The sequence below is a fragment of the Corvus moneduloides genome, chromosome 1 (assembly GCF_009650955.1).
Source record: "Corvus moneduloides isolate bCorMon1 chromosome 1, bCorMon1.pri, whole genome shotgun sequence".
NCBI lineage: Eukaryota > Metazoa > Chordata > Aves > Passeriformes > Corvidae > Corvus > Corvus moneduloides.
The window spans coordinates 105,261,716-105,288,567 of record NC_045476.1 but is presented as its reverse complement, the minus strand read 5'-3'; the positions used below and the strand labels follow the sequence as shown (position 1 = coordinate 105,288,567).

Below are 26,852 nucleotides of genomic sequence, written 5' to 3'. Positions count from 1 at the left end.
TTCAGGAGGGGACTTGCTGTAAATGTATGTTACTTTGCTGTTAATGTCCCTCTATTTTTTCACTACAGTTAGTTTTCCTATAAATATGTAACCTTTTAAATATTACTCAACTTTATGGAGAAAGAATAGAGAAAGTATAGCCTTATACGACCATGTTTTTAGGACCAATCACAGTTTAACCTGCATGTAGGAATTCTGTTGAATAGAATGTTTTCTGTAGTTTTATCTTCTGTAGTTACTTATGTGGGGTTTTTTTAAGAGCCTTCTGAAAGAGAGGACTGTTTATGTGTTTGAAAATTATATATAAATGCATTAAATATATGTGCCTGTGTGTGTGATATAAGGGATGTGTACATTTCAGAAAACACCATGCTGAAAACAGAATAAAGTTGTGGAAATCTCCAAGGCAGATATAGGAGTTTCATTTTTTGAGCCTGATTGTTTCAAAGTCAGCTCCCTATTTTTACTTTTATTTGATGCCCATTGTTAAAGTACTGCAATTTCTGTTTTTATTGGAGAGGGGGAAACCTTTATAGATAATTTTTGAAATATTTCTTTTGTGAATTTAATTGTTTTGTATTTGTTTCCAGGAAATGGCTCTTGAAGTTAAATGAGGCTGGATAAAACACATAAATGAAGCAGAAGCTGCTCTTCATGTGTTAGGGCTATATCACTGCAAGCACTGCTGATCAGCCGGATTTGGTGACTTGTCATAATGAAGAAAATTAGTCTCAAAACAATTCGCAAGTCCTTTAACTTAAATAAAAGTAAAGATGAAAGTGACTTTGTAGTGGTTCAGCAGCCATCACTAAGTGAATTTGGAAAAGATGACTCCTTGTTTGGCAGCTGCTATGGTAAAGATTTGGCTAGCTGTGAAGTCAATAGTGAAGATGAAAAAGGAGGCAAAAATAGATCAAAAAGTGAAAGTTTAATGGGTACATTAAAAAGAAGGCTTTCAGCAAAACAAAAACAGAAAGGCAAAGGCAGCACACCATCTGTAAGCTCTGCAGATGATGACACATTTTCTTCCTCATCTGCTCCAATAACCTTCAAAGATGTGCGAGCTCAAAGACCTCTGAGATCCACTTCCCTCCGTAATCACCATTACAGCCCAACTCCGTGGCCCCTTCGACCTACAAATTCAGAAGAGACTTGCATCAAAATGGAAGTGAAAGTCAAGGCCTTGGTCCATTCCTCTAATCCAAGCCCAGCACTGAATGGTGTTCGAAAGGACTTCCATGACTTGCAGTCAGAAAATGTGTTCCAGGAACAAAACAATGCATTAAAAAATACGGAATCTCAGAACGGGGACTTGCATCTTCATATTGATGAACATGTGCCTGTAGTTATTGGATTAATGCCTCAGGACTACATTCAGTATACTGTGCCTTTAGATGAGGGAATGTATCCTTTGGAAGGATCACGTAGTTACTGTCTGGATAGTTCCTCACCCATGGAAGTTTCGACTGTTTCTTCTCAAGTGGGGGGAAATGCTTTCCATGAAGATGAGAGCCAAGTGGATCAGGATGTAGTCGTTGCACCAGATATCTTTGTGGACCAGACAGTGAATGGTTTGTTGATTGGTACCACAGGAGTCATGTTGCAAAGCCCAAGAGTTAATCATAGCGATGTCCCTCCACTCTCACCTTTGCTACCTCCAATGCAGAATAATCAAATCCAAAGGAACTTCAATGGATTAAATGGCACAGATGCCCATGTGGCTGAAAGTATGCGCTGCCATTTGAATTTTGATCCTAACACTGCCCCAGGAGTTGGAAGAGTTTATGACTCTGTACAGAACAGCGGTCCTATGGTTGTGACAAGTCTCACAGAAGAACTGAAAAAACTTGCAAAACAAGGATGGTACTGGGGCCCCATTACACGCTGGGAGGCAGAGGGAAAATTAGCTAATGTGCCTGATGGCTCGTTTCTCGTTCGAGATAGTTCTGATGATCGTTATCTTTTAAGTTTGAGTTTTCGTTCCCATGGAAAAACTCTTCACACTAGAATTGAACACTCAAATGGTAGGTTTAGTTTTTATGAACAGCCAGATGTGGAGGGACATACATCTATAGTTGACTTAATTGAACATTCAATCAGGGACTCTGAAAATGGAGCTTTCTGCTATTCGAGATCCCGGCTGCCTGGATCTGCAACTTACCCAGTGAGACTGACAAATCCAGTATCCCGGTTTATGCAGGTGCGCTCTTTACAGTACCTGTGTCGTTTTGTAATACGTCAGTACACCAGAATAGACCTGATTCAAAAACTGCCTTTGCCAAACAAAATGAAGGATTATTTACAGGAAAAGCACTACTGAAAGCTTACGGGAATCTTGCATCTTGCACTTTGGGAACAACAACAACAAAAAGAGATTGAACTACAGTTTACAGACTTTCATTATTATCAAAATCTTTTGCTGCCATAAAAATATTTCATTTTTATGTGTAAAAGAAAAGTAATGCATTTGGATTTATGTTTGTTTTGGGGGGTTTTGTGTATTTTGGGAGGCTTTTTTTTCTTGTTTTGTTTTGTTGGAAAGAATGATCTCAAGTTTATTTTTAGAAGTGTGAAATAGCTATCTTTCATCAATGTGCAGATTAATCACAATGTGAATGATCAAATTCTCCTTAATTTCCCCCAAGTCCTTTGCTGCTATCCACTGTGATTTTTATGCATTGAAAGCACATTTCATGTGTATTCAACGATAAGTAAAAGTCAAATGAAACTTGTTGAATGGATTTTTTTTTTTTTTTCTTTTAAAACAAACTCTGGAAAAAAATGACCATGGATGAAGAACATATTGGTATTCTAAATTACTGATTTTACATCTAAGTTAAAAACTGTTTCCTAGTGTCATAATTAGACATTTCTATAGACATAAGCCCCAATATATAGACAGAGCTGTGTGATAAGAACATGGTTATGCAGCATATCTTTGGGAAAAAAAAAAAAAAAGCCTTCCTCCTAAGCCTTGTACTGTCTGTACACTCTTGTTTTTGAGAAGGTTGGTTCAGCCTTCTTCTTGTCTCAGTGTTTTGTCCTCTAAAAATGGCCTTTAAAAAAAAGTCTATGAAAGTCAATGTATAGTACCTAGAAGGAAATTGTGGTGGTGGGGTCTTGTAAAATATTACCTTTTATAATCATGCCATCAGTTAAATAAATGAACACCTACCAGGTCCCCTCTTTCTCTCCTTTTCCTTCCCCCTTACTCTTGCAGAGTAAGAGGGAGGGAAGTTTCCTGAATTTGTTGGACTCTAGGAATTGTTATTATGGGAACGTAAATTTATAAGCCATTTTGGGGATGGGGTAAAACTTCTAATAGGATGATTTCTACCATATTTATATTCAAGCTACTTGAAATTTTATCATTTCCATTTTTCTACTTTTTTTTCCACTTCAGAAAGTACAGTAATACACTAATGTCCCTTGGATAATTTTCCCCTTTTTTGTATAACCTTTGGGGAGGAAAAAACAGGACTGATAACTTCCATTTTATATGGAAGATGTTTAAAATGCGTCTCTAAAGCGCTATTCTCCTAGCCTTTCAAATTATTGGGAAGAGGCGTTTGGATATACAGTGACCACAGAAGATGTTTCAGTTTACTGTCATGAAATATGTTTTGACATATGAAATGTTGAATCAATTAAGTAAGTGTTTATGATATCTGTCAAAGATTCTGGCATTTGAAAAGCTTACAGTTATTCTAAACTTCTGTAGGGAAAAATAGACTTTCAGTGGGGAGTACAGGTTCTACACTGTAATATTTTCATCATGCAAGGTTAATCCATGGCATTTTCCTGTTTTGGTTTGGTTTGGTTTTCTTTTCTCTCATGGTTCTATCACTTTTATGAATTACTTGTTAAAGGGGTCATAGCTGGCTTGGGAGGGAGGCCTGCCTCTGCCTTGGTGAGAGGCCCTTCTTTGCCTGCCTCTACTCCCTGGTTTGTATTTTAGAATGTCATATTCCCCATCTCTGGTAGAAGTGGCTAATGAGTAAAGATCACCTTAGAAAAAAAGGTCCGTCTTTGATACATCTTTCTTGTTTGGGTCATTTTCTCCTTATTTAATCTAGCATTTCTGTCCCCTAAAATGAGTCTTTAGAAGTGAATACAGTATTGCTGCAAGGTGGTGCAGTAGCACTACATCTTGGGTTGCCTGAATTGATAGACAAAATTTATATTTTTTTAATTTATTTTTTTGACCATAATGTTTAACTAAAAAATAAAGAAAATTAAAGGTAGGTAAAGACTGCCTTTGCTTTTAAGGGAGGGAGAATAAGGATTTCCTCTTTAGTCTGATGAAGTTTTAAACTTAAAAAATAAAATAATCTAGAGCAGTCTATACATGTAATTTGTTGGCTCTGCCATGGAGATATATGTATGAAAGGATGAATTCTGTTTTCTTTTTTTTCCTCTACTGACTTCTCCCCCTACCCAGTCATGTCCCATCCCCCCTCCCCTGAATCAGGATCACTAACTTAATTCAAAAAGGCACAATAACCTATTGTATGGTACAGTGTTCTGATTCTGTCTGTGGGGAGGAAAAAGAAAATAATTTTTATGGATTTCAGATGCATACTTTTGGAAGAAAACCTCTGGCATTTTCTTCACTTTAAAAATTCTTTCCCCATACTAGAGGGCCTATGCATTCTACAGAATCTTTGAAAGATTATAGTGTATTAAATATTTTCTTTGCCATTTAATACCACTATTGAATACATTAAACATATGTTTATACTATGCCACATGCATTAATTTAGCAGTCATTGCATTGAAACCTAAATATTTGAAGCTATAATATCCTGGTCTTATTGCTGAATTGAAAAATGTGCAAGAACACACATGCTAAAATTCTTGCCCATGCCTTTATAAATTTCAGTTGTTCACTCATAAATGATGCTTTTTTAAAAAAAACCTCTCTGTTTCAGCTGTCATTTTTGAATTGCCTTCCTTGCCGTGTCCTTCATCTGTGAACTTAATCAGGTCAAGTTACCTTTGTCATTTCCCCACCCCCCCATAAAGCTACCATGAAAGGAACAGCTAAAAGTGGTTGAGGTCTAGGATGTAGGAACCATAGAGCACTTTGCTTCCAAATGAAAAATAGTGGTGATATTTCTACTAAGCTCAAAATACTTTAAATCAGTAGTAAGTAGACACAAATACTTATTTTTACAGGTTTCTTTAATCAGAACCTCACAGTACTTTTTCATAATGAGGTAACTGGCCAGCCAGAAGGAACCCAGAAAAAGTACTTTGAAAACATTAAAGATACGTACAATTTCTTATTATAAAGATTAACATAAAAGAAACACAGTAACATTTAGTTATGGGTCAGTTTAGAAGTACTCAGAATAACCACAAAAATTGTGTTGAATTCTGCTTCGTGAAAATTAGAGGAACAAAGTGTCCTTGATAAATAAAAGAAAGATGATGGAGGATATTTTGGGGACCTTTGGAAGTAGATACACTAGGAATAAAAGCTAACAGACTATGATCATTATAGAGTAGAAATATGGCTATTTATTCAGCACAAGAGTTTAAGGGTTCAAAAGGTATGCTTTTTATGCAATTGAATTGAGGAAAAATGTTTTTGAAAATGAAACTTTAAAATAAAACTCCTTTTTGAGCATCTGAAATGATTGACATTATTGATAACACTGCTTTACCAATTAGAAGAGTAGAACAACACCTTGTATTTGGAAATAATATATTTGCACAATTTCCTCTGTGGTTTTTTGTTTTGTTTTGTAAGCCAGTGTTATAAACAACTGAAAGTGATGTGTATTCTTTCATCTCTTTGAAGGATATAGCACTTACCCTGCTGTTGACGTAGTGAATGCCATCTTTTTATCAAAATGTAATTCTTTCAGAAGGATCAGAAATGCAATTATTAATTAAACTCTTTGTTCTCAGATGAGCTGACTTTGCATTTTGTTAAAGCCAATTTCTGTGAATATTGACTGCTGGGCTAAGTAAAATCTGTGCAGTTTTTGTTTTGATGCATTTCATCTGTGTGAATACTGGAATTATAAATTTAAAACAGCATACCAGCAATATATGGGCTATGATGAGAAGTATTTCTCTGTTACTGAACTTTCAAATTCTGAGCTAAGCTATAGATGAATTAATGATTGCCAATTTAATTACTTTAAATCTTTCTATGACTGCAAAGAATAAAAATTACAGGCATTCTTTATAAATAAAAAATGGCCTAGATGGTAGTTCATAATGTGAAAAATATGGCATTGTTGTATTTGGAAAGTGTTCTAAATTCTACATGGATAATGAAAAATTCTAAAGGAATTTTTTATGAATACCTGTTGGGTTAAAGAATTTTTATAGTGATGATGGAGTGCCATGAAGTTAATACTTGCAATCCAGATTGCTGTAGTTTACACTTTTCTCTGTTTCTGACCTGGTGTGCCCTATTTGTACTAAGCACGCCACAGAGTGAATTATCCAAAGTCCATTGACTTTAATGTGTTTTGGTTTGTAAACAAAATTATAGTAATTTCTTGCACATTTTTGAAAAATAATTGTATAAGGATTTATGTATCTGCTTCTGGATACAGTGTGTAAATAAAAATTTCATTCACAAAAAAATTTGTGGAGTCTTCTATACATTAATGATGTTCTAAAACTGAAGAAAATCCTGAGAGACCTTGTAAAATTTGGGTATCTGACTTAAACATTTAAATTTTAATGCTTACCATTTAAACTATACTGTATTTTTTAACCCTTGCTAATTGACCTTCAGAATATTTCTGTATACCAGTTATTTTAATTTCTAGCTTTCAAAACAAAACAAATAAATTTGCCAGGATAGAACTAGAATATGATTTTTGAAGGGTCTGCATAAATACTGTATTAGGATAAGTTTTTGATAATTTTAGTTGGGCTTTTTCCATTAAAAATTTACAGAATTTGTAACAAAAGTCTCCATTTAATCCAGATGTACCTCAAAGGTAATATATTGTCTCTTGCCTTACATGCAGCCAAATAGTTCTTACGTAGCTCCAAAATAAAAATTTAGGTATTGTATTGATTGTCATATATTCACTTGATGCTGTTCTAGATAAAAAGAGAGTGAAATTTTAAAGCCTGGGAAGTCACACAAATACAACAGAAGATCAAAGATAAGGAGTGTCTATCTTACAAAAGATATGCGCAATTGTTCACATGTTTTCATGTAGTTCAGACTTGCATCACTACTCAAATTCAAGTGAATACCAGCAGCTGCTTAGGTCTTGGTTATAACCAGGTGTGGTAGTGGTGGTGTTTGTTTGGTTTGGGTTGGCTTTTTAAACAAACAAACTAAAAGCCCAGCCTTGGTAGCAAGTAATTAGTGTTCACGTTGTCCACAGTGGTATGTACTTTTCTGTTTATTCTGTAACTTAAATCCTCAAACAATAACCAGGACGAATTCATAGCTTTTGCTGTTTAAGAGAAAAGCCCATTCTCCTACTTCCTGCTGCTGGGGCTGGTATTGCTGTATGCTCAGTACATTGTGTGGTTGTTCCCCTGGTATGTGGGGCATCTTGCACGGGTTTTGCTACTAGGTCTGCATGATGTTCTTCTCTATGTTCTATTCACGCCAGAAATTTGGTGAAAAATAAACGTACCCTCAAATGTTTCCATGGTAAGTGGTGAAAGGTGAGAAGCAATTTTTCAGCCACCTGTGAAATTGCATGATCCAGACAGAGCTGTATTTTTTATGCAGTCAAGACGCCTACAGTACTATTTCTACCCCACATTCAATCTTCATAGTTGTGGTAGAAGAGAAAGAATGAGACACTGCCTGATGCAAAAATCTTGCTGAATGTCTAATAACACAACCCTGGGACCAAAGCAGGGCTTGGCAGCCAGGGACTGAATTAAATCACCTTCTGCAATTAAGACCTCAAAACTTAAAAAGCTGCAAGATCTAGTGGAAGTCCTTGCTACTTAGGAAACCGTATTTTGTTACTTTCCCCCAGCATATGCAATTTGCTTGCAGTCAATTCTTTTTTGTTTGTTTGTTTGTTTGTTTCTCCTTTTTAAAGGCTAAGATTCAGCCAATTTTGGCGTCTTTTGCACCATTAGTATGCACTTTGATTTTTTTCTGGTAAGGTAGTAACTACTGCTTTCTGTCAATGCCATGTGAAGTAGGAATAGGATATTGTAGGGAGTGGAGACCAATGGCTATTCGTTAGGCTTTGAGGAATGACTTAGAAATAGGAGTTGTTCTGCCTCAGAGCAGATTCTTAGTTCAACTTCATAGAATGGCTTGGAGTTGGAAGGGACTTAAAAGATTATCTAGTTCAACCCCCTTGCCATGGGCAGGGACACCTTCCACTAGACCAGTTTGCTCAGAGCCCCATCCAACATGGCCTTGAACACTGCCAGGGATGGGACATCCACAACTTCTCTGGGCAACTTGTTCTAGTGCCTCGCCACTCTCAAAGGAAAAGAATTTTCCTAATAGCTAATCTAAACCTACTTTTCTTGAGTTTAAAGCCATTCCTCTTCATCCTGTCACTACACGCCCTAGTAAAAAGTCTCCCACCTTTCTCTTAGGTTCCCTTCAGGTACTGGAAGGGCAAAATTAGGTCAGCCTTCTCAGGCTGACCCATCCCAATTTTCTTATTCTTTCCTCATAGGAGAGATGCTCCAGCCCTTCACAAAATAGGTAGGGCGTCTATTATCTTGTGATCATCATTGTATCTATGTCTTAATTCACATGGCTTTTCAGTTTTACACCTTTCAGCTAAGAAAGAAAGGAAAACACTACTTGAATGTCTTAAATTGCCACTGGATACTTCTGTCTTTGACCACGCCACATCAACCAAGGGGCGATCTGGGCTGAAGAGATTTTTGGCAGTGTTGCTTTCCAACAAAATACTTCCCCTTTTCTTCTGTCCCAGCTCTCTGCTTCCATTAGGAGAGAGCAGCTGTATTGTACAGTTTCTGGTTGGAGTTTTTGTTTGTCAAAAGGTTTTCTGTGTCCACTACTACAAACTCAAGTTTCCTCTGAAAAGCATACTTTACTTTCTTGCAGAGCACTTTTCTTCCTTGGTTGTCTGCCCTGTACCACTCCAAGAAGAAAATAAATCTGTGAATGTTTTAGCCTTCCTCAAACCTGATCTTTTCTGAAGAAAAACTCCTTCAGGTTTAAACGGTCCTATTTTGAACTAATGGAAAAGTTACCTGAACTGTTTTAGTCAAGCAGTGTTTTCTGTCAGTCTTATGATGCTGAAATCTCTAAAAGTCTCAGTTTCAAGGCTTCATTGTGCAACAAATTCAAGATACTCTGTAGTTCTCATGAGCATGAAGTTTGGAAATGCAGTGTTCTGAGAAACTCCTGTCTTTCTTGGCTATAGTGAAGGTAGGAAATAACAAAGCACAGGCCCGTGGCAGACTGTTTCCTTTTTGTCACTCATCTGTGAGAATTGATAAATTTAAAGTTTTCTAACTTCACCTTATGTTTTCTTTCTCTTCATATACCTTTTCAGTTTCAGTGGATAAATCCAAATTTAAAAATTATCGAATGATGGAAATCGTTACTATTGCTGTATTTTCAGGGAGAATTTTTTTTGTCTGATTACAGGCTGTTACATAAAATTCAATATTGACATCATTAACATCTTCATACCAGTTAACTGTTCATCAAAGAATGATGTGTGGGTTAATATAGTACTGAAAGTGAAGATAACCTCACTGTCATCTTTTGGTACTCAATTTACTGTATATCCAAGTTTCTTATGAAGATAATTTATTGCTTAGAATAAAAGCCATAGCCTCTCATAATTAGATCATTACCTTTTTTCCAAGAGTGGTATTTGGGAAAAAGAAATTTCCTTACATGTAAAAAAAAAAAAAATTGGCGCAGTCAAATCTTTAAATGAACATCAGCCTCAATAAATTTTCAGGTTTAATTAATTTTAAATGGAATCCTAGGACAGTTTCCTATGCATAGTCAAGAAGCAGAATGTTAGCCTGAAAGGCTTGTTTCAGAAACAGTAATTGCTGTTGTAATCTTTAAAGATTAATTGTCTCAAAATCCAGTAATGTATGAATTTATTACATTATTCTAATATAATAAAAGGTTTTCCAACTGTAATACATACAAGAAAGAACTAAATATTACTTTCACTGAGGTTATCCTACTGTACTGCTGAGATGATCTGGTAGCTTCCTAAGATCTGCTAACATCATTGTTTAATGGCAAAAACACGTCTGTCTCAAGAGAATGAAGCAATCCCTGCCTCCAGCCACCCCGAAATCCCAAATCCTTTATTTTATATGTGACTGCCATGCACAGCTGTGAATGTAAAAGGATTGTGAAGGAACTACAACAAAATTAATAAACTCTTCGTATTTGTTCAAATATAGCTAATTAGTTCAGTGGCATTTATTACTTACAAATAGATCAGTGCTCAATAGAAGTCCTTGGGTGTAGTTGTTTAATACACAAATGATGGTGTCATTTAAAAGAGATATATTCTGAAAATAGAAGCAATTTTAATGACCCTGAGAAAAGCATACAACATACATAAAAATTTTTGCAAGTAATGTTTCAGTTAATTAGTTATGCTTCCAAGATCCAGTTTCAATTTCAGTCGAGACAGACTTTAAGATGTCACGCCTCCTAGGTAATACCCAAATTACTTGGTGACTTTATATAAATTTACTAGTATCAGAATTAAACTTGTGGTGGGACTTAAGAGGGTTTTTAGTGGAGATGTAGAATTTTTTACATTGTTGTCAGCTCTGCTGCTTCAGAAATGTTAAAGATACATTTTGCACAGGTTGAGACAGGGAACTGCTTAGTTTCATAGAGATTAGCTTTTCTTAAAATTTAAATAATGTGTTCAGTCATTGGAAGGTCATTGTCCTTATAAAACTAAATATTTTATAGTATAGAATATGTGATGTACAATGCAATGCAAGGGAACAAAATAGTTACAAAAATAATAGCTTTGAGCTCCTAAAATAAAACTTTGAAGAAAAGTTTTTATAATTTGCTTTTAAAACAGAGGTTGTAGTGTTATATATTTTTGTTTTCTGTCATATAATACAGGTTTTAAGAAGATCTACTTGAAGATTAACAGTGTTTTAAAATTATAATTTTATTTAAAATAAGGAAGGAGAATTATGCCTTACAATGCTGACACTTTTTCATACTCATACCTATCTACCTACCTACCTTAGGGCATAACCATTGTGTAGAGACAGCAGTTTTCTTCAGCATTGTGACTCAGTTCTGTCACTTCTCCTCCCCACACTTCATGCAGCCTGATCATTTACAGCTCAATATCTCCTGTAGCTTTAATCACTTGTTTTGGTGCCATTTCCCCCAGCTGCCCTTGCAGCATCTCTGACGTGCTCGCTGTGTGGGATATTCCTATTCAAACCTTCAATGTGATTTAAAGGTAACCTCTATCCCTTCATATGGTGGAGAGGAGGAAGAGCAACACAAACATCATACGTTTGACTGGCATTGTCCATGCTGTCAGCTGCTCCAGGGTTTGTGCAGCCCTGGGAAGAGGCTCCAGGCAAGGCCGCTGGCTTAAATCCTTGTCTAGTTTCAGAACGTGGTAATGGTTGTTGCTTGACAACCTGAAGGAAGTTATCCTAAAGTTAGAACAGATGAACTATTAGCTTCTAGAAGTCTCTGTAGAAAACTTCCACATATATTAATGCTTAAGGCTTTTAGCAGTCTAAGACAAGCATTTTCCAGAGCTGTCATAACAAGAATAAGAATAATATATAAGAGAAATGAGCTTCCATTTGGCACTGATGATGCTAATCACACTTTACCTGCCCTGAGTTATGACCTGCATCTACTCGGGGTTGCCTCAACCAGCCCACTGTGGATGTAATGTGCAGGTTGCTGGCCAAGGACAAAGGAATTATTTCAGGTGGCTGATGAACTGTGTGTGTGAACTGGGATCAATGATTCATTGTCTTTCCCAAAACAAGATCTAAGGGGGAAAAGGGAAAGTAGGAGGAAGAGGTTCAAAAGAAAGAAGAGGAATATGTGCTTCATACAGCCAGTCTTGAGGTGTGAAGCTTGTTTTCATGGGACTTTTTAGATGCTAAGAATGTGTGTGGGCAAGAACACAGTAAGTTCATATGGTAGAAATACTTGTGTAGTTCTGCTAAATGCAGTGATGGCACAGGATGGCTAGGAGGGCATCTGAAGGGCAGATTGTTTATGCGAGGCAAGACTAAATCCCTGTAATGTAGTGTTAAGCTTTACTCAAGATGTCTCCAACTCCTCTAGTAGTGTTTCTTCTCTTTTTTACTGTTTTTTTTTTACTTTTACTTCCTATGCGGGTCATCTTTTCCAGAATTGGGTTCTAACTGGACAAACATAATGCTGAGCTGTGAGGGTCTGTAGTCTGACTCTACACCTGTGCTTATGTTTTTACCTTGGGTGAGAAATTGTAAATCTTGAAATACTGTCTAATAATTCTTGTTTCTATATTTTGAGGTTAGTAGGTATTTTAAGGATGAGTACCTTCTTGATCACTGTGGAAAGGGTCACTTTTTAAAATTTAAAGTAACATTAAACAGAACAGTAAATAATTTGGCCTTTGGAAGGCAAAGGATTGTCCCCAATTGTGGCATCTAACAGATTTTTCGTGAAGCTCTTCTGTACTTTTTTACTGCAAAGCCAGTGTTAAAATTAATTCAAGATCTGCTTCAGATTCATTCTAGCACTGAAAGCTTTGAAAAATATCACATCCGAGAGAGACACTTTATTTGAACCAACATAGAATCTGTGTAGTATAAATATTTCAGCACACAAGAAGAGCAAGAGCAAATCTGAAATTATGTTCTTTCTCCTGTGTTTGCCAAAGCAATGCTTCATAAGCATATTTAACTGCACAGAAAATGATAGAAATCTCTATCAGTATCAGAAGAAAAATCTGACCTGCTTATCCTTAAAGTTGATTTGAAACATAACGACATATTTATTTCATGTATTTTAATTCTTGCATTGGAAGTTGGTTTGTTTGTTTTAATTTGCTGAGGTGATGAAATAGCTAGGGGGAAATGAAAATAAGGGGGGGGGGGGAATGAGGAAAACATCTTTCATCCTTCTATTTTTATATGCAAGTAAAAAAGAGAAGAAATACTCCTAGAGGGGTTGGAGATGTTTTGGGTAGAGATTAACACTGCAGGGATTTAGTCTTTTTTTTTCAGTGTGTGCGTGGCTGAGTTTGATCATGCTGCCCCTGTACATGGTGTCTAAACGTCATAATTTGGCACCTGTATATATTTCTTCTCAAAGGCATTTTGCAGCTTGCTTTCAGACAATTTCAGAGATTATATTTTCAAAGACCCATCAGAAAACAGTTTTGTGGTTTTGGTTCTTACTCTTCTCTTAAAGATTATATTGCTGAAGAAGAAAAATAGTGAAGTCCAAGATTTTTGTCCTGAATAGTCTTGGAAAAGATCAAATGCTCAGCTAATGAATGGATTAGTGCTTTTTCTCATTGCTTTATGATTCTCAGATATTTCCCAATGGAAATATAAAAATAGATTTTGATAACGAACAAAGGGAAGACATATTTTATTCTGAAAGTACTAATGCTGAAGGGCATGTCAAATACTGCAGGGCTTTTTTTCTCGAGGAGAGAAACTGAAAACCACCAAGGATTTTCACCAAAGATTTTTTTTTAAAGTGATGGGAAGTAATTAAAAGTAGTAAGTGCATAATGAGTGATTTCCAAATTCAAAAAGGGTATTAGAAAAATCTGAAGCACTGGGAGGTATAAGAATAAGTCTGGAGTCTCATGCATACAGAGCCAAAAATGCCTATGCATCACCTGTTCCATTTCAAGGTCAAGGAAACTGAAAATGTTCCGTATTTGGAACTGAGCTAGTCAATAGTACTGCAAGAAAAAAAATCAGGAATCTTTCATATAATAAAAGAAGTAATTTTTATTCCTTTTTTTTTCTAATCTCAAGTTCTAATTTGAGAGGGCGGATATTGTGAAAATGTGGCAATCGACTGAAATTCTTGCCTTTCTCTAGGAATCTGTTGGGACCAGATGCTCATGCTTTTGCTAGAAGGTGATAGTGTTTCATTTTAAACACAAATTATTTTGCAGAGCTGTGGAATTACAAAAGAAATTAAGGATGAGCACAAATTTTTTCTCCTTAGAAGACCTTTTACAAGTTTCAAATCTTGGACTTACAAACACATATTAAATAATCATGATGCTGTTGGCATGCATCTTGGGAAGATGTCAAGAAGTAAAACCTTTTGTATATATAGAGAGGTGATATATTATTAAAATCTCATCTATCCTTAGTAGTAAGATAGTGCAGTATTATATCCTCATATATTCTTAATAGTAATGCATGCTTTATTGTGGAACTATATCTGAACACCTTTTGAGCCAGACTGAAGCTTATGCATGCCTCACACCGATCCTACTTGAATTTTTTTTTTCAAACCTACTATTTATTTTCTTAGGCACACAGTAATATTAATACAGAAAATATTTTATTACCTCATAAAATCCACCTCGCAGTTCTCTTAAATCCAGTTATTTACAGGCATAAAGAAGGAAAGTTTAAAAATCAGGACAGAAAAAGAGGTTAATTTTCTTCTCTTTAGTGAACTACTGTACTGTTTTTCTCTCAGCTTTCAAGAAATATTACAACAAACAGTGGGTCTCTGTTTTCTAGTGGAGAGTTTAATGTAGGTACCAACGGCTACTTATGTCTTTCATTTTTTAAAAATTGGATACAGCATTGTTCATTTCTACAACTTGTCCCTCTGAGGTGGTGCAAGAAGAGGAAAACTCTTCTGAACTTTTCTCTTTCTGTGCAAAAATGGTTGTATGACACAATCAAGGATCTACCAGGAAAAAGGGGAGAAGATATCTCTTCTTGATCAGACCATAATTTGCCTAAGTTTATCTGTAGAAAAAAACCCAAACCAAACCCAACAACCCAACAAGTGACAAGGTTCCACATTTTTCTCCCTTTGTGTGTAGCTATATGTCTGTTTTTAAATCTCAATGCTAATTTTGGCTGGGCTGACACATATGTAACCTTGCACCAGTTGTTTAATTTCCCTGAGTGTCAGTAAGCTTGGCAGAACAACCAGACAAGAACATAAGACCCCTGGATAAAACAGATGGGAAAGGGAAATAAATTTTACACAAAGCACTATGTTTTGAGATGAGTTATTTGAGGGGAGGATGTGAAGCAAGCAATGGGCTGGGTGAGACTCCAAAGAGATCACCTAAACTATCCAGGTAAGTCAATCTACTCAAAGGAATAATCCCACTGAGTTTTTGACCTGAAATGCAATCTGTCCATCCATTTTTGTGCATGTATGGTTGTGCACATTCATGTCTGTGTGGGAGAAGATGCTGGAGAAGTTCAGACAGGTCAAAGGAGCATTTAAGACCTTGTGATTACAATTGTGAATTACTCTCATGCCATCATAAGCAACATGATAACATGCAGACAAATGTTTACTTTGCATGGACATTTCTGTAATCACCTGCGTGTATGAATAGCTTGAAAGCAAAAAAATAGCTTAAAAGTAAAATATAGTAGATTTCTGCATTGCATGTATTAATGAAGTGTTACTTGAATTTAAATAACAAGACTCAGGGCAAGAAACTGCATCTGGAGAAGGAAGCCGAGTAGCTTACTACTGAAGTTAAAGATTTGGCTAAATGATATGAAATGGATCTTGCTTAAAAGATGACTCCTGGAACTCTGTAAACTAGTAACCTTTTTCTGGTTTTCCTTGTAAACTAAATTACTGAATAAGTATCTTCTGGGCCTGTGTTTCTTACTACGACTTAAGGAAAAAAATTATTAATGAATTAATGACTGGCGACTGAGGCATGCTCTTATTTTATTGCAGTCTATAAACACAGTTAAAAGAAATTTGAACCAAAAATATAGTCAAGTAGTTCCACTTGATCTTTCTGGCTAGAAAATCAGGAGCGATTAATATAATGACAAATGTTCTTATGACAAACTACAAGTTGATTTAGCAAGACAGTGTAAGCTGACAAACATTGATGGGGCACTGCAGAGTTCAGAGGCTGTTGTTAGTCTGAATTTTGGGGACAGTTACATTTCTGTGAGTGTCAATAGTACTTCATCTGTGTGTTCTATTCAAGGGAGAAATTTGTTCAGCCACAGTCATCAAACCATAATGGAAATACTTCTAAGAAATTATTCAAACCAAATTTTTGTGCCAACTTAACAGAAGTGCTAATTTGTCAGACAGTATGAGAAACGACTTGTGTCTGTGTTGTGAGGGTTTTGTTTTTTTTTAATAATATTCCAATGCCAATAGATATTGACTTGTTTAAGGGGACCTGAATTTGCTAAGAACTTTAAATATCAAACTACTCTTATCTTTGTATTGCTAGGCTTACTTGTCTCTTAGGTTCTGTCAACTGTGAGTTCTCTAAGTACATTGATAATAATTTTAGTGATGTTGTGGAGGTGAAAAGAAAAGTAATAAACAATGTACTCAGTTGCATATTTTGAAGTATGAAATTTATGTCTATCATTTTAGCTTTTCCAGATTGCTGAATAGAAAAAATTAAAAGTGGTCAAACCCCAAAAAATTATGAGACAATCTTGTTCCTAATTAGATGTTTCGAAGTTTCTGATGATACAGTCATTAAAGGAAAAATGGTTTAGAAATTTGTAGCTGATTTCATTACTTCACCATGTTGTAAATTTTGTGTGTTCTTGGAAAGCAATATGGAAAGAATTCATGTTCTGTTCTCATTGAAATCAAAAGTGTGTTGCCTTCAGAGGTGTTAGAATATCACTGAGTATTTTTTCAAATTTCACAGTACAGCCTACTTTATTTTTTTTATGTAATTTAGCAGCTGGAATATGTCTGCAAAGAGGCAGTATCTATGTGCAGGTACTTGGAAGGATTGTCAGATCACTATTGATCAGTAGATACATGGAATCACTCTTTCCATTTGAAACTAAAGTATTCATGCATAATGTCCTCCAATGGATGTCAGTAATCTGTGTGTCTATGGAGTGCTCTATACAGCTTCTGCAGTGTACCAAGAGAAATCTCTGTTCAACAGCATGTCATCACTTTATTTATATATCTAGATATTTATTTTATTAAAGAAACACAATCAAAAATTACAGCTCTGTCTCCTGGTTCTTTGAGAAAAGTGATGCAAGGATTCTTTCAATCCTAGGAGAAGTTACACACCAGTGGGCCTGCTTTGTGGAGCTGCCTGGCAGTTGGCCAAGTGCCGATTCCACAGGCTAAGATGTTAAAGATAAAATGTTTTAAAAGCAAAACCTTTCACTCAATCTTGGGTGCTCTTTGGAGGAAATTAGGGACATACTTAAAATAAATTTTCAAAGTATTCTAAGCATACTTTGTCTGGGTTTTGCTACTGACACTTGGATTTGGTGTAGCCAATATCCAAGGGGTATCTCTGAATTCCCAAAAAGAAGGTTGAACAGGTTTCTCCGGAGAGGCAAAGGTGCTGTGGGGTGTGCATCTCCTTCATTCACCTCCGGGTGAAAGAGGTGACCCAAAGCCTTGGGGCTGGTCACTATGGAAGGTAATTGTTAGGGGAAGGAATATTTGTATAACCATCATTTCACTATAATAAAGAATTAGTTAGATAATCACTTCAATTTTAGTAATACTGTTAGAATGTTAGCAATTTAAAAATCTTGATATAATTATCTTTTTCAAGTATTGTAGAGCCTGACAGCAGTGTATAATTACCAGTTAGTAGAAAGGGAAGAACAAGAGTATCCAGTTAAATATATTAAGGAAGACCACAGGTTCATAGAATAGTTTGGGTTGGAAGCACGATCTAGTCCAACTGCCCTGCAATGAGCAGGAACATCTTCAACTAGATCAGGTTCCTCAGAGCCCCATCCAACCTGACCTTGAATGTTTCCAAGGATGAGGAATTCACTCTTGGAAACCTGCTCCAGTGTTTCACCACCCTCACTGTAAAAAACAATCTTCATTATATCTAATCTAAACTGACATTCCTTCCATTTAAAACCATTACCCCATGTGCTATCACAAGAGGCCCTGCTAAAAAGTTTGTCTTTCTAATACTCCTCCTTAAGGTACTGGAAAGTGCTGTAAGGTGTTCTCAAAGCCTTCTCTTCTCTGGGCTGAACAACCCCAGCTCTCTCAGCCTCTCTTCATAAGACAGGTGCTCCAGTCCTCTGATAAATTTTGTGGACTCCTCTGAACACGCTGCAACAGTTTCATGTCTTTGTTGTGCTGACAGCTCCACGATAGATGTTTTTACTAGCATGATTGGATTTCGTTGATATATACTCAGTATATTGCCATTTGTTGTTTCCTTGTGAGAATGTGATAGCAGTACCTTCCCCATTTGACTTACTCATTTTGCAGCTTTCAAATGAGCAGAGTCAGGCATGCTCATTTCTTTACATTAGCTGAGTTGTGAGTTTTCAGAAGGATTAATATATACTCCTTCAGCTTTCACGCCTTTGTGCTGTCCCGAGACTCATAAAGCAAGAGGGATTGATAGCTTCAGCATTTTACTCATGTAACATGGAGAAATCATTTAGAAAAGTGATTTATGGGGTTGCAGTGATATGGTTCATAAAGGATAATGCCTTTCTACTTAGAATTCACATTCTATTATATAGGAAAGGCTTTGGCATTTGAAAGAAAAGTCAGCTGTGGTATCATCAATTTATAACAGGCTATTTGAATGTGAAATAGAGGGAAACACCCCATCAAACATTTTATTCCTGGGAATGTTAGCTTCCCTGATAGTTAATTAGTCATGGAGGGTGCCATTTGACAATTAGCCATAGATTTGTGATTGTGATAAAGAATGGTTGAAAGAGAAAATGAGAGAGACACTAACTTATACAGCATTTCTGTATGTGTATGAGAGGTAATTTATTCAAGGACAAGCCCTTAATTCTTCTGTCTTTGACATGTTAAGATGACACAAAATGGGAAGGTTGAGACAGGCTTACCTAGCTTATTCCCACTTCAATATTCAGCAGCAATAATGAGATTATAATATATTTTCTTGTTATCAGCTGATCCGATACTTTTCAATACACAGCAGAATGAAAGCTATTATAGTGGTCCCCAGATATTTGAGTCTATTCCCATTCCTCTTTCATCTTCCACAATTTTTATTGCTAGTTCTGATTTAAATCACAGCTCAGTTTTTTGCTCTCAGTTTAAAACCAGATCCTAACCATCAGCCTGGCTGTTTGTTGATTTTGGGAGCTACTCTGCCTGTGGCTACTGCTCCTTGCCTAGTGATCACAGGAAGCAACCAAGAACCTGCTGATGCAGCAATAACACAAGTAGTGCTCTCTGGGGAAAAAAATTTTTTTTTTTGAAAGTACACAAACATAACTGAAAAAACATCGTTTTGCTACTGCACTGGCATGGGCTGTGGAAGGAAGAGAAGTATCATCAGGCAGGAAGCTGGTTGAAATGAAAGAGGGATTTTTTGATTATTTAAATGAAATATGTCAGTTCTTCGTACTCTGTGCACAGAAGCAGAATAACAGGCTTAGAGGACACACCTAAATCATTGTGAAGAGTAATTGGGACCAGCCCCTGAATTAAGCAGCTGAACAAGCCAACGCCTCTCTTGCTACGTACAAGGAAAAATCAGACTAAAACTTCCTTTATATCAAAGAGAAGATTAGCCTTGTCTTTTTAATCCTTCTTCCCTTAATTATTTACTTTTCTGAATGTTGGTGGGGTGAAGCATGGGACTATTCTGACTATCATCACAATATGGAAAAGGTTTGTCGTCACAGAACAAACTTCTGTGTATTCTTAAATTGTCCCTATAAATTTTAGGGAAAAATGTGACTATATGCAAATATCAAAATGTGGGAGAAACAAAGAAAGTAAGAACTGTGGCACAGTCTTTTAAGGAGGGGTATGAAGTTAGGACAGTAGCTGTTTGACTTGATGGGGTTCAAATCTGGAAGGGGGCACAGAAGGTAACTCAGCAGAATTGATTCTCATTTAAGAAATGCCATTTTTACTTTTTGGATCACTTTTCCCAGATGTTTTCATAATCACTAAATTTATGTGGTTTGCTCTCTTTCTCTAAAGTTCTTAATGAAAACATCAAATTAAATAGAACCTTAATAATGACCTTATTGGTAGCCTGCAGTGATTGTGTACATAAAATCTTCAAATCCAGACTGGTTCATAATTATTCATTACAATTCTTAACTGCATTCATCAGAGACTGTGGTTAGTGTTTCTTAGGGGCCTCAGGCTTTATTCACAGGGAATATGGAAAGGTAAGAAAACTGCAAAACCAGAAGAAAAGTAGTTACTATGAATTATTTTAGCTTTGTTTGCTGCTACTACATTTTTTTCTAAGCAAAGAAGATAAACTACAAGAAAGACGAGTGTTTCAGTTCCACCTCTTTCGAGTATTGCTTCCATAGCTGCATTTTTTGCTCTTTCTTCCCTTTACCTCTTCTTACCTGTCCCTTCAACCAGTAGTAAGTGCTGTCATAAACCTGTCTCCTGTTATTGGTGACATGAGAAGAACAGCATATGTCTTTATGTGACAGGAGTCTTGTGGTTATAGCAAACCACTATCTTTTTTATAAAAAGCATATTTTTTAAATGCTTTATCTTTGTATTAGTAACTGCAGTGATATTCAGTACTCTGCAAAATGACTTATTTCTTTCAGTTACTTTCAGAGTTGCCTCAAACCTGTGGTATCGACCTTGGGGTCACTGAGTCCTTGTCTGTGCTACATGATGTACCACAGTTGTGAATTTCCTTACGAGTAATACGAGCTGTGAAATGATCTAAATGTGTAAGGATTTGCAGCATTGAGATCAAATTTATAATTTGCTTTTGGATGAAAATGTTGTTGCTCAGTTTGGATCCCTGGGATGCAAAGGTCAGAGGAGATGAAGGCTCTGGGAGATGAAGGCAGTTCTCTGCCACTCTTGTGCCTGTGAGCTTGAAAACCAAATCTCCTTTGAGAACCAGTTGTAATTAACACTGTTTTCTGGGTAATGGAGGATTTTGCTGCCCAAGAGAAAAGCACAGATAATACAAACCTATGTAAATGAAGTCTAGAAATAAGGGATCTGTGCAAAGGCCACACAGCCTACTGTCATGTACAGAAAATGTTACTGCTTTCAGTCCTGAGATGATTTGTGGTAAATTTAGCCTGAATCACTGAGAATGTCTGTTTCTAGAGATTTAAACATGGGCAGGTTTCCACTGCAGCAAGGTGGATCTGAGAGACGTTCTATGATTTTTCAAGCATGTGACATGATGGCATTACTGGAAGCCAGTAAAAATCCTGAAAGTGTCCAGAGTCCTCAAATCCCATATGGAAGAAGAAGGGGACACATCTGAGGAAACCAAACAGGTAGAAGTAGCCTTTTGTCTTCTGAATTAAGGAGAAAATAATGACATTTCATTGTAAGCATGGCCTCATAATTGAAAGCAGGATCTTGTCTGGAAGGTTTAAGGAAGTTAAACCATTTGAAAGCTCTAGTCCCATGCTTTAGGACACTTTTTGAGTCTTAAACTTACAAACAAAATGTCCATGCATGAAAATTAACAACTAAGTGCTCAGAAAAATTCAAAAGAAACCTCCTAATCTTTCATACAAAAAATGATGCTGATCAGGGTGCTATCTTTAGGTGTCCTCCAACAAAGAATTCATTTTCAAGTGCTTTCTTTTCAAGCCTATTGTGTTGTGGGTTACTGAGCCTAAATTTTGAATTACAAAATAAGTCACCTATTAATTACTTCTGTGAAACATTTTGCACGCAGTTCCTGTTTAATCATGGAGCCTTAAGACAAGAGATATTTATGCATCTGGTGAGAAGGCCTAGAGATAATAGCCATTTTTTTGATTTCATGAGCAATTGGTAGAAAAACCTGGAATTTATTTTTTTAATTTAAAATATATCTAAGGTAATAACACAGCTAACTTTTTTGTGTGTACTTAGCTAAAGGTTATTTTACTAAAAAAATATTTTTATCCTCTGTTTTTTTCCTCTCCTACAATTATTCTTTGGAAACCTTACTTACAGAAGGAAATATACAGTTCAGAATATTATATGCCTGACACCCAGTCAGTGGAATTTCACAATGGTGCCCCAGATGGATAGTGCCATACTAATCCTTTTATATTTTATATTTAAATGGAGACCTCAAATTCAGCCCACTCCTTTTAAGTTAAATTTTACTCCTATAACTAAATCTTTAAAAGATTAGCCTCTCTGAAAAATTAGCTGTTACATTTTTCAGCATATGTCTTAACATAAACTCTGCTGACATAAATTTGCATAAAGGATGCTACCTCAGCAGAGGGGCAGAAAGCAGATGGTGTAAAAGTTCTGGCTATATTTTCAGGAATTTTGAATCTGGCATGTAGTTTTATCTGAAAAACAGCGTGGAAGAGGAGAAGAAATTCAGAACATAAAAATATTTTATGTCATTCTTCTCCAAATGAAATTTTTCACCATCTTCTTTCGAAATGGTTTGGTACTATTTTGAAAAGAGGGTGTATAGCACATTCAATGAAATGTTTAGGGAGGTATTCTTTTTCCCATCAAGCTGAATGAATGAGGATGAACACGCACTTTGGACTGATGTGAAATGAAATGGAGTCATCAATAGTATTCATTATTGATGAATAATGATTACTCTCGCTGTACAAGTAATTGGTATTTTCAGAAAGCTTCTGACCAAGTTATTTGGCAATCAAGAGCAGAATTCAGACAGTGGTAACTTCCTTTGCTACCCCTTCTTTCAATTTCTTTGGATGACCCCTTCAGAATTACTGAGTTTTGTTTTGAAGGTTACTGACACGGAGGAATAATAATTGATGTAGCCATATCTCTCTTATTTGCTATATATTGTCATGGCTCTTTACAAGTACTTCATTGCTCTGTGTCTTTACAGGATCTACCTTGGATATAATGGTCTTCATATTAGTTGCTGTATCTACTAATTACGTGTTGTAGAGCTTGCAAAACTGTTATCATTGATAACCTCTCTCTTTCAATATTCATATAGACAGAGTATGTTTTCTATGTTCTTCACACATTTTGAGTATTTGATATTTAGAACACGACCTGTCTCATTTCAGCTATCGGTTCTCTATTTTCCAGGGGCAAAAGAAAGTTTTAGAATCTTCTAGGATTCATGGGCTCATTTATCTACACGGTTCACTGCTACACCTATTCTCATACTTTTATTTATATTGCAATAAAGTCAGTAATTGTCACTGAAAAGGCAGAGATAGAGTAGTAATGGATCACTAATTCTGTGGCTTTCATGCCATTAAACTGTGTGTAACTAAGCAGCGCAGAGAGTTAGGGGTGGAGTAGAACCTGGCACATATTCAGGAAAATGCATTTCCCTTTTCAAAGTGAAATGTTGGATGGCTTCACTCGTACTATTGGTGACAGGCCCCACCTAGCTGATGGGAGCACTGCAAGCCCTGCACCATCAGGGGAAGAGCTGGGGTGTGGAGGAAGTTGGTTTGGAGATTTGTCAATGCCTCGATCTAAATACCCTATGAAATAACTGACACAGTACTTGACTAAGAAACAATGATAACACTTTATATTTTCCACCAAGTATCTCAAACCTCTTGCAAATACCATTAGACTCAAGTGTTCACTAATAAGAATAAATAGCATTTAATAAAAGTGGAACATGCAGTGAAAGAAGTAATCCTATTTTCTATTATTAAGTCACTTTCTGGATTTCTCTCTGAAGTTGTGATAGCATTTTTGCATAGATTTTAACCAGGTAAATGGCTCAAGAGAGCCTTGGTTAATATTATGTAGGAAATCTACTGCAAAACTGGGAACAGAACCCAGATCAGAAGTCACCATGCTTTTGACTACTAGGGAGACGATAACAGCTTGCAGAAAGGTTCACTGCTTCAGCTGTGTCTAGTTTTGTAGAATGAATGGCGTGGCATCATATGAATGATTAGTGTGGGTCTCGTCAGTCTTGGATGATTCATTCCCTCACACAGCTGGGGAATTGGACTGTCCAGCAGCTCCTGCCCTGGGACAGCCTGTGCCAATGCGGTCATACACTCTCACCAGTCACAGGCAGGGAAAGAGCCATAATTGCTCATTTTTTCTTTTAGGCATGTCATTCTGGTCCTAGAGGGATCGATGGCACAAAGTCCATCTGACAGCTGCTTACTGGTCATGTCCTTTGGGGGTCAGTTCTGAGGCCGATTCTGTGTAATATGGTCTTAATGAACTGAATGATGAGGCAGAGAAGATATTTGCTGTGCTCTCATCAGATGACAGTGGGCAGGGCTGCTCTTCAAAAGGATCTTTGTGGGCTGGAACAATGCAGGTACTGCGAGAAGTCAAACACTACCAGGTACAGTCCTGCATGTGGGATTGAATAATCCCATGCACTGGTACAGTGTGCAGATGACTAGCTGGAGGAAAGGCCCTGGGAATCATGGTGAACAACAAACTGACCATCAGCCAGCACTGTGTCTTTATACTGAAGAAGGCTGGTTGCACCCTGGGCTATATTAGCATGACTGCAGCCAGCAAACCAAGTGAAGCGTCTCCTTTTCCATGTTTGGTGCTTGTGAAATCGATTCTGAAGTACTGCATCCCATTTTGGACTCACCAGAGAGATGCTCAAGGGTCTGGAGCACAAGATGTGTAAGGAAAAGCTGAGAGGATTAGGCTTGAACAAATCCAGCTTTGAGCTGAAAGCTTGGAGAAGAAAAGACTGAGATACAATACTGTTATTGCTGTCCAGAGCTGCCTGGTGGGAGACTGTATAGAAGATGGAGTGAGACTCCTCTTGGAGACACACGGTTTTGAGACAAGAGGCATGAGTTGGTAGGTGAGAATTTTCTTCTAGATGTGATGATTGTCAGATATTCTTTTATGTAAGAAATATAGATATTTATTTGTAATCTTGAGGATGGTCAGGCACCAGAATAAGCTGCCCAAAGCATCTTTGGAAATTCCATTATTTAAGAGATTGATTCAGTTAGACAAGAACAGGAGCGACCTACTTGAAGTGGACCTCTTTAGAGCAGGAAGTTGAACTAGATGACCTTAAGAGGTCCCTTCCAGCCTGACTGATTCTGTGACTCTTTCTAGGTTTGTGTAGTTTGATGTCATGAACACCACTGTACCATTACAAGTTTTGCCGCAGCATGTTAGAAGCTGCTTATCCTGTAAGTTATTGGTTTGAACCTTTAAAATGAGAATTACATGGTAACTGAGCATTTATGACCAAAGAGTACAGCTCTATTTTCTGCAAGGCTGTCAGACCTTTGGTGGGTATTTTAAATTACAGTACATTGAAGAAAAAAATTGAAAAAACAAATTATTGATTATACTGTAGAGCTGGCTGATGGCAGATGACACCAATCCTGTTTGCTTTCCTCCCTTCCTGATGTCATTTGGACTATATCAGCTTTCATTACAGGAGTTCCTATTTTTACAGTTATGACGACTTTCCTGCAAGGTTTCTCATGCTTGTTTGATTCTGTCCTCTTGAACAGATGAAATGACCTCAGTGCCCCAAAGCACATCATTCTTCTGTTCACATCAGTGGATTTTCTTCCTGTCTCCACCCATTCATGGTTTTGTGGCTGTCTTCTATAAATGACTGGCTTTGTGGTACTCACTGCAGGATGCTGCAGCTTCCCAGCTTCATTTGTCATTTGCGTTCAAGATATATAAAGCAGGCTACACTTCAAATCTTGCAGTTTAACACTTGTACCTGCCACTTCCTAGTCCTCTGACTGTGAATCACATATATTGAAAATAAATCATTGCACATTTGGGTTTCTTCATTGTTTCAAAAATGTTTGATCTGTGTTATCACAGCAGACACAGCTCTGCCCTTATGAGACAGGAAGCAAGAAATATTAAACAAATGAGAGAGACAAAAGTAGCAGCTCCACTGAGACAGCAGGGCACTTTGCAGCAGAAACTGCAGGATGGACTAACAGGCTCACTATATTCATCAAGTACCTGATAGGTTAATGCCCAACTCCCCAGCGCATGAGAGGTGTGTCTGTATGAACTGGCACAATCCATTCACATGTATCCAAGTCCAAACAGAAGAGTTGTCTGTGAAAACACGTTCCAACCGTGCTCATGCCACAGAGAATGAGGCTGAAAGCAACCAGTGGGAAAGTAAAGTCTTTTGAATGTTTTGCAGTTTATTTCTGACTTCCCTGTAGTTGGCAAAATTAAAATTGCTTCTTGAGTTATATTTAATATTGTCACAGTACAACAAAGCCAGGCTGAGGTTTAGGTAGGTGTCCTTGGACTACTGCTGTGGGTTTGTCTAGGCTGGGAGAGCAATGATTTACACTGCGGTTGGTAAATGGTGCATTGATGGGTAACAACATGATAGCTTGGGGGTAGATAACCTTAGGATTGGCTAGAAGAAAATAGCGCTGAAGCTAGAGTCATACTTAGTGTGGTGACACACTTTTTAAGTACAACCTATATTTTCATCCAATAAGGGTAGTAAATGAAAGTAGAAAACCTGCAAATCTGTTCAGTGTGGCAATACAGCACCAGGACTGTGTATAGGATTAGGAGAAGGGTGTGTCCTTTCTTTGTTCTATTATGCAAACCAGACAATACATTCGGTAATTCAATCTAATCAGACTTTCACAATCAGGTGCTGGCATAGAACTATAGCAAATATTTCCTGAATCCTTAGCCAGCCACATTTACAGCAATGGGGAAAAAATACAACGTGGTAACCCCTTCACTGCCTGTGTCCATCACATAAGAGCCAGCAGTCCTATGGACTCACTTTGATCTGATAGGCCATAGTTAC

General features: G+C 36.9%; 1 protein-coding gene across 11 annotated transcripts in view; it reads left to right on the top strand.

Annotated features, from left to right (window-relative positions):
• SOCS6 (suppressor of cytokine signaling 6) overlaps positions 1 to 26,852 on the top strand; it is a 120,836-nt gene that overhangs the window by 22,693 nt on the left and 71,291 nt on the right. For 3 of the 11 annotated variants that reach the window (XM_032121001.1, XM_032120983.1, XM_032121012.1), the window contains one exon: positions 591 to 5,681. The exons of 6 other annotated variants lie outside the window; for them this stretch is intronic. In XM_032121001.1, coding sequence (XP_031976892.1) covers positions 716 to 2,320 — 1,605 coding nt within the window. In that variant the 5' untranslated portion in view covers positions 591 to 715 and the 3' untranslated portion in view covers positions 2,321 to 5,681. Of the gene's footprint in view, positions 1 to 590; positions 5,918 to 26,852 lie in introns of those variants that run through there. 2 more of the 11 variants (XM_032121023.1, XM_032120993.1) reach the window with 1 other exon arrangement.